Raw genomic sequence first — 12,869 nt, forward strand, 5'->3', positions numbered from 1 at the left:
GTGGTCTCGCTCCCTCTCCTTTGTTCTGAGCCTGTCCGCTGTTGTGTGTTGAATGAGATTCTGCCCCGTGGGTGATGCATAATGTGAAATTATTCCTGAAAACTCTGCAGCCTTCTCAACAGATACACAAGTCAGAACGTGATAGTGAAAGAGTCAGGAGCATTTAGATTCTGTCGTGTCTTTCCTGTGCTATAAGACAGTGATTCTCGAAACTAGGGGGTGTGACTCGCGGGGTCACATCCCCTAGTTAAGTGACTTGTTTTTAAGACTACTGATAGAAGAGGGGCACTTTAGAAGCCAATCAAATTTCAGCTCCGGCCAGTGACCCCTTGCCCTGCCCCTGGACCTGAAGCTAAATCATACTATTTAATTTAGAATAGAACTATGCAAATAATCATCAGTCTTCTGATTGTCTTTTTTTCCTTGTGACTCCTGAGGTGTTTTTGCAGCAATCCAATTCACAGCACCACTAAAAAACAAATGCTTTGTTTTGTCAACATGTTCAAATCAATATTCTTTGGGAAAATGTGGGCTGCAGGTCTTTGCCACGGCTATTCGGAAGGTTGTGGGCTGGAAAGTTTAGGAACCATAAGATATATCATATATCACTAATAGATATATAGTCAATTTAATATTATGTTTATGCAGCATGTACAGTCAAATCCGCCCTTCCCTGGACTTCCTACTTGTGTTCTCAGCCGGGGAAATCCAGACTCTCCCAGCAACCACAGCTGGAAAAGAGCATGTTTGAAAGTTGGCATCCCCCACCACAACTTAAGGAAGCTTTTCCAGAGAAGGGAAATGTGTAGGTGTTGTAAAACCTCATGAGAAATCCACCAGTTTTTTTCCTCATGCAGGGAAAACACCAACTGAGAGGGTTTTTTCTTTTTTCTTTTTTTTTTTCAGCCGTAAGCTCCTTTCTCAAAGTCATTCGGCCAGTAAGGGAAGGGCAGTGATGTTAATTACATTAAGTGTCGATCACAAACATGTCACATATGCTTGAGGGAAATTAAAGTTGTAGTTTTTATGGAGTTAATTATGCAGCTCATTATTTCACGTGCATCGGACATGTTTATCCATCATACACTGCTGACACAAGGCCTTCTAGCCGAGGGGATAGAGAGGTTTTACGGTGGGCTATCTATAAAAACGACCCCTCCCAAATTAAACTGACCGCCAGGGCAGCCGGTGATTGTCTTATCAGAGATTGCATTGACTTAAACCTCCCCTGGATAACAGATTTATTTAGCTGCTGCTCGAGCCAATGGAAGGTTATCAAGGAGTCATAAAGCCCTGCAGAGTCATTACTTACGGTCTTTGCTGGACCTGTGATATGACATCAGCTCTCCACACACACACACACACACACACACGTATACGCAGCCACAAAGGCAGACTCTCCGGTGAAGCCGCAGGCCGTTTGCAATGAAGAAGCGTTGGCCTGAGGGCATCGGTCGGCACACATAAGAAAATGTCAGAGGGAGAAGAACACAGTATGTCTAAAATATCATGTGATGATATATAAATTCCTCACTGTGCACCTCTGACCAATTCTTCCGGTCTGCTGGCTACGAGGCATGAATCCGCTGAAAGGCGCCGCTTCACTCGGGTGACTCCTTTTCTGAAAAGTCATCTTAAAGCAATTCCAAGGGGATGGCCCTTTAGAGATTTGATTTAGGTTTAAATCTATGGAATGTCTCAAAACATGACAACAAAAGTCTGCTGCATCACCTTCATAACCCTCTAGAGGCCATGAATCAGTGACACAGTGTCACTATTGTTCCTGCACTCGAATGTGATTTTTCTATCAAACAAAATCCAGATTTCCTTTATTTTCAATGAAAAGTTTGTGCATTGTAACAATTCCTTGTAGCAAAAAGTGATATTTAAACACCCATGTTTTTTGTGATGACGTCAAGAAGCATTTGAGGTTTAACACTACAGTAACAACTTGTGTAGCAGCTAATGAATCTGTTCACAATGCAGATGTCAATCAGATATCTCTTTTATGGTATCACATAAAGGATAAGAAACTAAAAATTCTCTATATAATATAAAATTTTAATGAAGTTTCATGAAAATCTCTTGAGTGGCTGGCTGGTGAAGTTTTGAAACTAGTTCAATGTTCCTACTTTTGCGTCATGCAGACTTGGGAAGTGCAGGATGTGGAAGCTTTCTTCCTGTTCCTCTAACACCATTGTGCCTTGCCGCATCCTGCCTTGTGCACAGCCAGTGTGTGTGTTTGTGTGTGTGTTTGGTGAAGCATGACACACATGCTGATCCATACAGGCAGGAAGGGTGAAATCCGGGCACAACCTCAACGCTCCTCTCATATTTCTGTGTTTCAGAGTTTTCCTGCGTCACTACAGGTACTGGTACGTGCGGAGGGTGAACAGCTGATCCTGTTCCTGGAGAAAAATGAGTGAGTTCTCCCCGGATCCATTTTGCATTCTCTCCTCACACTCATCACTTGCACCATGACGGAGGAAACTAGATATTTAATATGGTAATCACACGCAGCCAACAGATAAAACCCAAGCTCTCAGCTATGGCTGGATGGAGTTATACAGTATATGAAAGAGGAGGAGAAGTCGTATGGGTATGGGCGATGATATAGTGTATTCAAGGAGGGAGAAAATAATATGTCCCCTAGTGATTGGACTGTTTTATGGTTCAGTCTCTCTGAAGGGCCGAGAGATGAAAGCTGATAAAGAATAAGGCAGAAGAGAGCTCTGAGGACATGCTTGTCCTCCCCTCCTCATACTCTCTCTCCTCTCATCACTCCTCTCCCCCTCCAGACTGCGGAAAATAACACAGTGAACTGTGAAACGAGGGGTGGGTGTCATGTGGAGTTCATAAACATGCAAATGCACAAACTGTTTGGTGAAGATCGCTGTAAAGCCAGAGGAAAGCCGGTGTAAAGGCTGGGTTACATGAGGGGAAATATACAATCACAAGAATGATGGTGTTGCTGACCAGGGATGGCATGGGAGTAAACCCCCTTGTCAAGTATCAACGTCGGTGCCCATGGTCATCAAATGACTCCCAATTTATAAAATACTTTTGGGATGATGACTTGTAAACTAAAAGTATCACATAATAGTAGAGAGGAGAGTTGGATGGGGGATGTTTTGGATTAACCTCGCTGCTAAAAGGGAACCTGATGATATTAATGAAGCTACATGCAAACTATGTCCGATGAAGATGGCAGCATCTTGAGGAAAGACTTTGAATTCAAGTGCGCCATAAGTTTGAGGCTGCCCGCAGCAAAATCTAATGTTAGGCATAAAAGTAATAACTCGACACATATTGAGCTGACACGTGTCTTTTTCCTGTAAAATGTCAGGTGTATGTTTCCCTGTGGGAATAAATCTACAGCTTGGTATCACCGACTCACTTCATAAGTTGTTCTTATGCAGCATGAAGACAATGTGGACACTTTGGGATATAGACCTCCATCACTGATAACTCTTAACATACACTCATCAGGCTGCTGAGATGTTCAAACTGCAGACGCTCAGAGGGAGTTTGAAGAAACACAAACTACTGTCAGGGATGAAACTATAATGATTCATATGTTCATCCTCGCATCAGCTGCCAGTGTCTGTGTGGGTTTCCTGTGGATACTCCAGCTTCCTCCCACAGTCCACAGACATGCAGGTTAGGTGAGCAGGACACTTTAAATTGTCCTTAGGTGAGCATGGCTGTTTTCCTTTGTGTGTTGAAACTGGACATAGCCTGTCAAAGTTGTACAGTGCCTCTTGCTCAATGATGGCTGGGATTTGCTCCAGCTCCCCATCGCCCTTAAAGGACAACTGGTATAGGGGACGGAGGGAAGGACGAGTGGATTCATTTAAATTCTCTCTTTGCATTTTACACCTAAAAACCAACTCTGGAATATTACAAATCTGAAACCACTATTAGAACAATTTAACGGGGCTATTTCGACAAACTATCTTTTTATGAGGGACAAATAACCTCGCTAAACACTGACCACTCCATTCGCCATTCTCTGTGTGACCTCTAATGACCCTCAGCATCAGCTGTGAGTCATCCGTCACCAGCTGGAGGCGCAGGAGCATGCTGCCATTCCCATCCGGCCTGTTCCCTGTCAGGCCAGATGTGTCCTCTGATATTGCTCCACCAGTTGAGGCAGCTCGGAACAGGTGGTCTCTGACCTTTGTGTGTGTGTGCTGGTTCTGTCGAGACTGCATCCATTCGGAAAGACGTCGAGATTTCTCTGAATATTTTACAGTAATACTTTATATCCGGCGACACTTCTGGGTGTGGGACGCAAATGCAATTGTTGTTTTATTTTAACCTGTCTACACTCACTTCATTGAATATTCCTCATAGAGGCATCTTATTTTTCATGCCACTCTCCATGTTTAATGCCGCAGGGCTGCATATTAGGAATAAGTCTTTGTCTTAATGGAACTCTGTGGGGATGTTCACACTGATTCCTGTGCAGCTCCTCTTCAGCTTCAGAAATATCTTCAGTCATTGTTATGTTTCAAGGAGTCAACCAGTGTTCAGCTCCTCGAAGTCCTTCAATATCGTCCAGATCTTGAAGTTTCTTAACATTCAATTAATTCTGTCCCAAACACATGTAATTTTCAAAATAGCATCTAATGTTTGACCATATTAGTCAACATACACAGTTTGGAAGTTATTTAATTGTCTTAGAGAGAAATGTGGTGATTACATCGAAGTGTAAAAGTGAAACAATGCTGAATTAACGATTAAATGTTGTGGTTGTGAAAGTGAATAGATCTGAATTCAAGCGCTCAGTCACCGGTGCCTCTTTGTGATGAGTTAGGGCATTTTTTTTTTTGCTTAAATCTGCTGACCTGGTGTAGATGGCACATTTGGCAGAACACACCTGTTCCAATGTGAAATGATCTTGGTCCTCACCTATAAATACGCTTCCAGATCCAATTAATAAGCTGCTCTCTGTTAGCTGCTTGGCCCTGTCCCAGGAAAAAACTTGGCTCCAGCAGGACAAGTGCAGATCAGCCAGAGGAGAGAAATCAGCAGGGGTCCACTGTCGGCGTGTGTATGTGTGAGGGGGAATGATCCCATAGGTAACATACAGTACACAAATGTGAGCATATTCCCAGTTTGAATAATGTGTCCATGTAAGAGAGTCTGTTTGCTTGGGCTGAATTTGATTTCCCTGGCTGGTAGAGGCCACTTCTTCTCTGTCCTTTCAATCCAATGTGATCAAACTGTCTGAATGAAAATGATCTAGTGTACACAGTGAGTGAAGGGCTTCTCTATTACAATGACATTTTGTCACTTGTGGGTTTCACCACACGTTCAAGCAGCTCAATGGAAAGTTACTTAGAACAGCCTCTTTTTACATCATTCCAGGTGTGACATTGTTGAAATGAGAAAAAATATTTTTTAAGGACTATATGTTTTCTTTTTACCAGTGGTATGGCCTTGTCACATGCAATATTTAAGTCTTTACTGGTTGTACTGTGCAAACAGAGCTGGGCAGACGTGCAGACGTGTGCTAGCAGTGAATGTTTTGATGTATAGCATTGATCAATGGCACAGTAGGCTAAAGCTTCAAATGATTAATAGTGGGCGTATAGGACATTCCACATTAGTCTTGATTAAAGACTTCAATAGCACTGTCTGGGGGACCAGGGTGCACACTTTTACGTATGTGACTGTGTGACTGTGTGTGCGTGTGTGTGTGTGAGGAGGAGGTGACTGTGCAGCTCGACCCAGTTTTCTGTATATCAGATTTTTAAAGCCCAATGCCGTTTAAATTCATACTGTAAATACCTTTTAATGAACACTTTGGTCACACTGGCTAATATCTATTATTTATGTATGATTTGATATAACATGGTAAATAAAATAAAATAAAACGAGGTAAATAAAAATAGATAAAAAGAAATTAAAAACCCCCAAAAATGTATAATTACAAAAAGCTAATTAATTTGCCTGAAAAAAAAAATATAATAATAACCAGGATTGCTCAACCCTTGAAAGTACCAACTATAAACTACAATTACAATAGGGCCTCACTGTCTGTCAGTGCCTGTCAGTGCTCGGGCCCTACTTATACTAGAAATACTAGAATATAATAATGGTGTGTAGTTCAGTTTAAAAGGAGTCAGGTCTTTTAGTTGTGAAAAATTTGGGATTATTCTAAAGTTTGCCTTCATGATGAATCTGTTAGTTTTTCTGTCAAAAGAAATGCAGTTCTGCTTGAACAAATCAAAGTACTTATATGAAACATGTCACCTTGAAGCTGTGGTGAAAAGCATTAGTTTTATGTAGTGCAGCGAGGAGGAATGAACATGAGGCCTCTCACGTAGGCTGTGTGGCCACTCTAACCTGGTGATATATCCACTGAAATGAAAACCAAGACCCCATGTGCATCTGGCATTTAAAGCTATCGGTATCCATGATATGATTTTAACCTGATAACATTTACACCTGGTGAAGATCTGATTGTTCTATCAAGCTCACAGTACATCCTCCCCTTGTTTGCATGGGTCTATGAAAATAACCAACAACTAAAATAATACAGAAAAGAAGAACAGGAGAAAGTAAAAGCCGCAATGAGGACAGAGGAAAGGACTACCTGGTGTGTGGACCGGTTACTGGCTGCAAGCTGCTGTGTGATTTTGTTATTTCCACAAAGTGTTGCATTATCTGTGCAATTGCCTTACACTCGTTGACATTTGATACACGTGTTGTGTGTTCAATGCAGTCACCTCTGCAGGTGGTTGGTTTGATTGGATCTCAATCAGTCCTCAACACCTCTTTGGTGCATTTAAAACCTGTACGTCCCAGCAGTCAAGGGCTGTTTGATTACAATACAATCACAAAATGGCCTATAATAGGTCTTACCAGATGGTTTGTGACCACCACATATACAGAGTGCAGGCAGTGTGTCCAGGGTGACCTGTGCTAAGGGTCAGAATATAGATTTATTTAAGGCTTACATATATTGTCATCATGAGCCACTTCAGTCCTATTCAAGTATTCTGCTTTGATTAAAATTTCATTTTTGCAGCTTTTCTCCTTGAAACACAAAAGAGCTGGATGTGCTCGTACTGTAACAAGCTCTCTGAGCAAGACGGTGCGTTTCCCTGGGAGAAGATTTCCTTTCATTCTTCTGTGACAGGAAAGAAAAGAGGAAAGAGCCACTGTGAAACACATGGCCGCCTCTAAACAACAGCGTTAGGTTTTTTTCATAATAGAAATCCCCAAAGAAACAAGAAAACACAACACAGTGTGCTTTCTATAGGGAAGAAGATGCACCTTATTTCAATAACACAGCTGACAATGCTCAGTGTGTGGCTCCACAGAGGAGGTGTAATATCACCAAGTCCGTTCAGTCAGCAGCGTTTCCGACCAGACAAAGAGAGATCCCAGGTTTCCTTTAGATTTTAATTGGATCTGTCAAGTGTTTGAGATAAGTTGGACTGTATGTGGCTCTGTTTTTCAGCAGCATATTTACGTGGGAAAGAATTGAGCTGCTACAGCTTGTTTGGCTGTCAACTGAAGATGCCTAATCCGTGTTGGGAAACAAACTTTTATGAGTAACCAGTCAGTAATGATGGGTTTTCATGCTGTCTAAATAAAGCTGTGCTGACCAGATGAACTGCAGGAGGTCATGAACTCAATGAATGCTGCAGCAAACTCCGTGGCTAGGCACTTTTGACACTTATACTCTTACGGCATCTAACACCAGCTGTACCACCAGTCCCACTTCCTCTTCCCACGTCTGTGATCAATTTGTTGTCATTCTCTCTCGCTGTCGCTTCTTCTCTGTCTGCATGTTTCTTCCCCCCCTCATATCATTGCTGTTTCTTCCTTCCTTCTTAACGCTCTACATTTGTTGTCACAATAAATCCTTGCTTTATTAAAAGGTTAAACCACAGTCCTGTTCAAGCAAAGGGTTTCAATTAGGTGTTTCACTGCACTTTATCACGTATGCCGATTATTCTCTTGATTTGATGCAGTGTAGCAGAGAAAACTGATGTCCAGCCCAGGAAGATTATGTAACTCAGGTTGTGTTCAGACAGAAGAAATGGGTTCAGGTAACTGTGGCACAGGAGGTAGAGCGGGTCAACCACTAATCAGAAGGTCATTGGGTCAGTCTTTGGCTCCTCCTGTCATCATGCTGAAGTGTCCTTGGGGAAGATATTGAATCCTAAATTGTCCTTGAAGGCTGCACCAGAATATGTTGGAATGGAATTTCTTCGTTTTTAAGACGCACGTTCACTTTGACTCGACTTGATTCGATTCGTGTGGTCAAAGGTCCCGACACTTTGGCCTCACACAAAATGATTCTGGGCCGTTTGAACTTGATATTTCAAGTCTGCCTTTAGGGAATTTCTCCTTTCAGTTGGACTCACACATTAACTGGTTTGATTTCATCTGTCAAAGGTCAAGGTCACTGTGCATCTAAACATTTTTTTTTATGTAGATTAAATCAGAACTAGTTGGCATCTATTGTGTGTATTGATTCCTGTGAATCCCATTAGACAGTACCAGGATTGCGTTTCCTTATTTGCAGACTTTGTGCTAAGCTCTATCTTTCCCGTGTTAAGAGTATTTTTCATCTATCTGTCTGCTACAAAAAAAGACAAGAATAAAAAAGTCCATCCAGCAAATACAATTTACCTCACTCACCTTTCGCTACAATGCAATTCTTGGCACTGCCTTGGCCAAAGTTCAACACAGAGTCATTTGTAACCTGAGCTCTGCATTTTCATCCTTTACTCAGCAATTTTCGCAGCCAAGGATAAAATGCTGTGACAATTTTCCGGTATTGTAAAGTACTTCATAGTTTTCTAAACCATTGTGCAGGACTCTGGTGTCTGATAATCCTTCAAACACATGGACCTATCGCTCAAATCGTCCATGGATCATATTTTATCGTCTCAGTGGTATCTGACATAAATCCTCCCACCACCATAAACCTAGATTTTCATAGAGGTTAACTGCAGCGACTTCAAGTCCTTTACCTGCTGCTGTAGATTTTGGCCATTTCAAGTTGAGACACAAAATACTTTAGCAGCCAGATCTGCTTTTAGTGTCCTTTTCATGCATGTGCAGTTCTAACTCTCCCAAAACACACATTTTGTCTGTTTGAGTATTGATCAGGCCGTGAATTTTACCTATTTTCACTCATGACATTGTAGTTGCGGTTTTCTTGAGCAAAGAGCACAGACTAATCACATTTCGCCCCCTGCTATCTTAATTAGTCGGCCAAAGAGTTTGTGGGTAATGCTGGGCACCCTTGGGAAAGTTGGCCTGATCTTGAAGGACACTTAGAATGAAAAGAGAAAGAGAGGGCAGTCTTAGGTGTTGCTATGGGAAAAGATTAGAGTGGTAGTTTTTTGACCGGTGGGAAACGTGCCAAGCATCAGAACCAAGCTTGCTCTTTAGTCTTGTAACCTTTGTTTTTTTCCTCTTCAATTGCCCCAATATCTTAGGTCCATTAATGTTCTTCCTCCATCATTATAATAAAAGTGTGATAGATATTTTCAGAATTAAAGATCTCTTGGAAAGATCAGTGCAAAGCCAGGTTTTTTTTTGTTTACTGGGTTTTCACACCTGATATAAGAACAGTGGTCTGAACCAAGGTTCATGTGTTTGTCGACAAATATTATACTATTGTAAATGAAAATTAGTCTGCAGCGTTCAGTTTGATCTGGATAAAGACCACTGCTTTGTCAGGGTAAGTCTGTTGTTTCAGATATTTATGTAGCTGTAACAACCTTTTTTATTATGATATGTTTATAACAACAAAGCCAACCAAAGGTGAATTTGGTTCACAACAGATAAACGCAAGGATTTTGAGGAATAGCTTTCCAGAATTAGATGCGTTCCAGTTAATGCCGGATGTCAGCATATGGCATCATCTGTTTTGTTCCCCACTACAGACCTATTTTCAGGGGCCTGCAGCGATAGAGAGGTTGGGGAGGGTGTTGTCGCAGCACCTAACCGATGTGGTCAGGTTGTGTTTTGTGTTGCTGTGCGCACCTCTCTCTCTCTCTCTCTCTCTCTCTCTCTCTCTCTCTCTCTCTCTCTCTCTCGGTAGGTGTTCATTTCTCATTCATGCAAAGGAACAAAGGGGAAAATCTCCCATTTTCTGCTGCTTTCACAGTTACATACAGTATATTGTTTGTAGGGTGAGTCACCTGTCACGGTGCAGGCAAGAAGAACTATTAAGAGCCTGTGAGCAGTTTGTGTTTAATTTTTCTGAGCACCTTACAGAGAGTGAGAGCCTCCAGATGCACGGAGGGGAGGAGCGCAGAGGCGATGCATCTGCAGCCTCGTTCAAAAACCGTTATACTATTATAAATTACAATCTGTGATGTACTCAGTACGGTGTCAGCTGGAGTGAACTATTACCTCAGTGTAGGTGAAAGGGAAATTTATTACCTGCGTTGGAGTTCTTGATAGCGTGTAATGGGCCTACAGATGTTGATTAGCCATAATATCCATATTTATCCTGGGCATCATTTGTCTGCATCAGCAGAAAACACATCCTGTGTCGATTGTCATGCATGAGTGATGACATTACTTTGCTGCACGCAAATAGATTACTCAAGAAAATATAATGCCTGTGTGCAATATAATGCACTTCCATGCATTTGTCTATGATAGGAAATGGCCATTAGTGTACGATTTGTCACCAAATTACAGTTCCCTGGCCATGGAATCAGCCCTGCAGAACACTGTGTTATAATTATGTTTCAGACAGAACCTCTTTGCTGCTCTCAAAACCCTTGGCCATAAAAGCTTGATATAAAAGCTTTAATGAGAAATCCTTGTCAAACTAGAAATTGCTTTGTGTGTGATTCACATTCTCCTCAGTATCTCAGCATAGCGCACAGAATGGGTCTTTTGTATGGGGCCCATGAGGAATAAGGGCGATTCTACCTGAGACACTGCAGCTCCGCAGCTGTTTGGTTTATCTGATATGGTTACTGCCGGCAATATCACTCACCATGCCATCTGCCCGGGATGGAAGATCCAGATTATGGGGATTATTAAAATTGCTGCTGATGCTCTTGAAGTAAAACCACTGGTTCGGCAGAATTTTTATATTGACGTTATCGTGTATGTTTCAGATCCAGTAAGATGACAGCTTGTCTCACTGAAATAACATATGTGTTTCAACTTGACATAATTAAAAGGTCAACTTGCTTGCATAACGGTGCCTACAAAGCTGCCCTTCACAGTTCTGCAAGGAGGACACACACATACACAAAGGTCCTATCCCATCCTTATCAGGACTTTGCATTGACTTCCATTCATTGTTGACAGCCTAACCAAAACCTCAAACCCAACCGTAATCGTGACCGATTCATGCCTAACCCTATCTTTTACCACATTCAGTAGGACCAGGTTTTCGTCCCAATGAGGACCTCTTGTCTGTTTGCACTGTTGCTAGGACAATAGATTTGACTTTCAGCCTATCAAAATCCTTATCCCTAAACTTATCCATAACTAATTCATGCCTTACCCTAATTTTAACCTATTGTTAAGCTTTGGACAAGTCATTAGGACAAGGTTTTGTTTAGAAAAACTAAAATAACGAGTATGCACACACCAGAAAGAGGAAGGAAGTGTTTGTTCACATAAATCCAGATGTGCCGCAGAAAACAAGGTAGAGAGGAAGTGCGTCGCTTGACATCACCGATAAGGGAAGAGGGGAAGTTTTTGCTGCGTTGAACTTGACAACACGGGGACAACAGCACCATTCATCCACAGGCTGGTTGTATAAACACAGAAGTCAGAGGAGACTGTACACAGAAAATACGGCAACACTTTCCGTCTCAGATTTGTTTGAGAAACAAATTTGCAGGGAAGCAGATGAATGTGTACTGAAAATGATAAATATGTTACAGAAACAGGAAATTTACAAGAATTACATTCATCGGACATATTTTTTATCAACAAATGTGTCTTCATATGGTTAAACTGAGTCTGAAGGGTCATTTCAGTCTGCTCTGTTCAACTTTAAGGCCCTTTGCTGGTTTACCACCCGTAGCCTGTCCAATAATTGACGTCTCCTGCTCAATACCCACAAGCCATAATGATTCATGTGACATAGCATCACAACCAGTGACAGATTGTTCACCCCGATCCTTATGTTAAAATGATACATCAGTGCCAAGTGAAAGTTTCCGTCTCCGCCATGTTCGCAGGGTAATGGGGCGGAGAATGACAGATTATATGCTATTATCTCATTGGGAAATCAGCGCAGCATCCATGAAAGTGTTAAGAGTGGGTTTAATGATGTGAGGCTTTTTTTAGGAGGAAGGGAGGGATGCTTCACGGGTCCAGGGACTGTCGACAGCTGATGGTCGGGGACGTGTGCAGTCAGTGGAGAGACGAAGTGTTTTATTAAAGCAGCTGTCTTATGCAGCACAAGTGCGCCGCGCTGCTTGAAGTTTTTCCAAGTTAAACTGTGAGTCTGTTGACTTTTAGGATTTCAGAAAAAGGAACGACTGCGCTGATGGCAGGGATAGGGCGCGAGTGTGGGGGAGAAGGGGATGATTCATATTGATACGCACCAGTTATTTCATATTTTTTTAGTATAAGAAAGTAGCGGGGAAAGATGAGGACATAAAAGGGAGGAAAATTATGAAAAAAAAAAAAACTTTAATATTTGTTTCTGCTCAGCTCTTAATTGCATATTTCCCCTCAAGACAAAGAAAGTATAGCTGAACAATGAGGCTGCCCAGGGGAGCCACCATAGATTAATTGGACAGATAGGAACCCTCTGACATTAACATTTATGCATTTGTTTACTCTCTTTCAATGAATAATAATACACCACCTCCCTTGAAGATCCCTAGTCACTCATTAGTTCCGGTGCA

General features: G+C 41.8%; 1 protein-coding gene across 1 annotated transcript in view; it reads left to right on the plus strand.

The window, feature by feature from the left end:
• adam12b (ADAM metallopeptidase domain 12b) overlaps nt 1–12,869 on the plus strand; it is an 87,431-nt gene that overhangs the window by 21,157 nt on the left and 53,405 nt on the right. Inside the window, exon 4 of the mRNA XM_053437023.1 lies at nt 2,349–2,422. Within this exon, the coding sequence (XP_053292998.1) occupies nt 2,349–2,422 (74 nt within the window). The remainder of the gene's footprint in view (nt 1–2,348; nt 2,423–12,869) is intronic.

The sequence above is a fragment of the Pleuronectes platessa genome, chromosome 12, assembly GCF_947347685.1.
Source record: "Pleuronectes platessa chromosome 12, fPlePla1.1, whole genome shotgun sequence".
NCBI lineage: Eukaryota > Metazoa > Chordata > Actinopteri > Pleuronectiformes > Pleuronectidae > Pleuronectes > Pleuronectes platessa.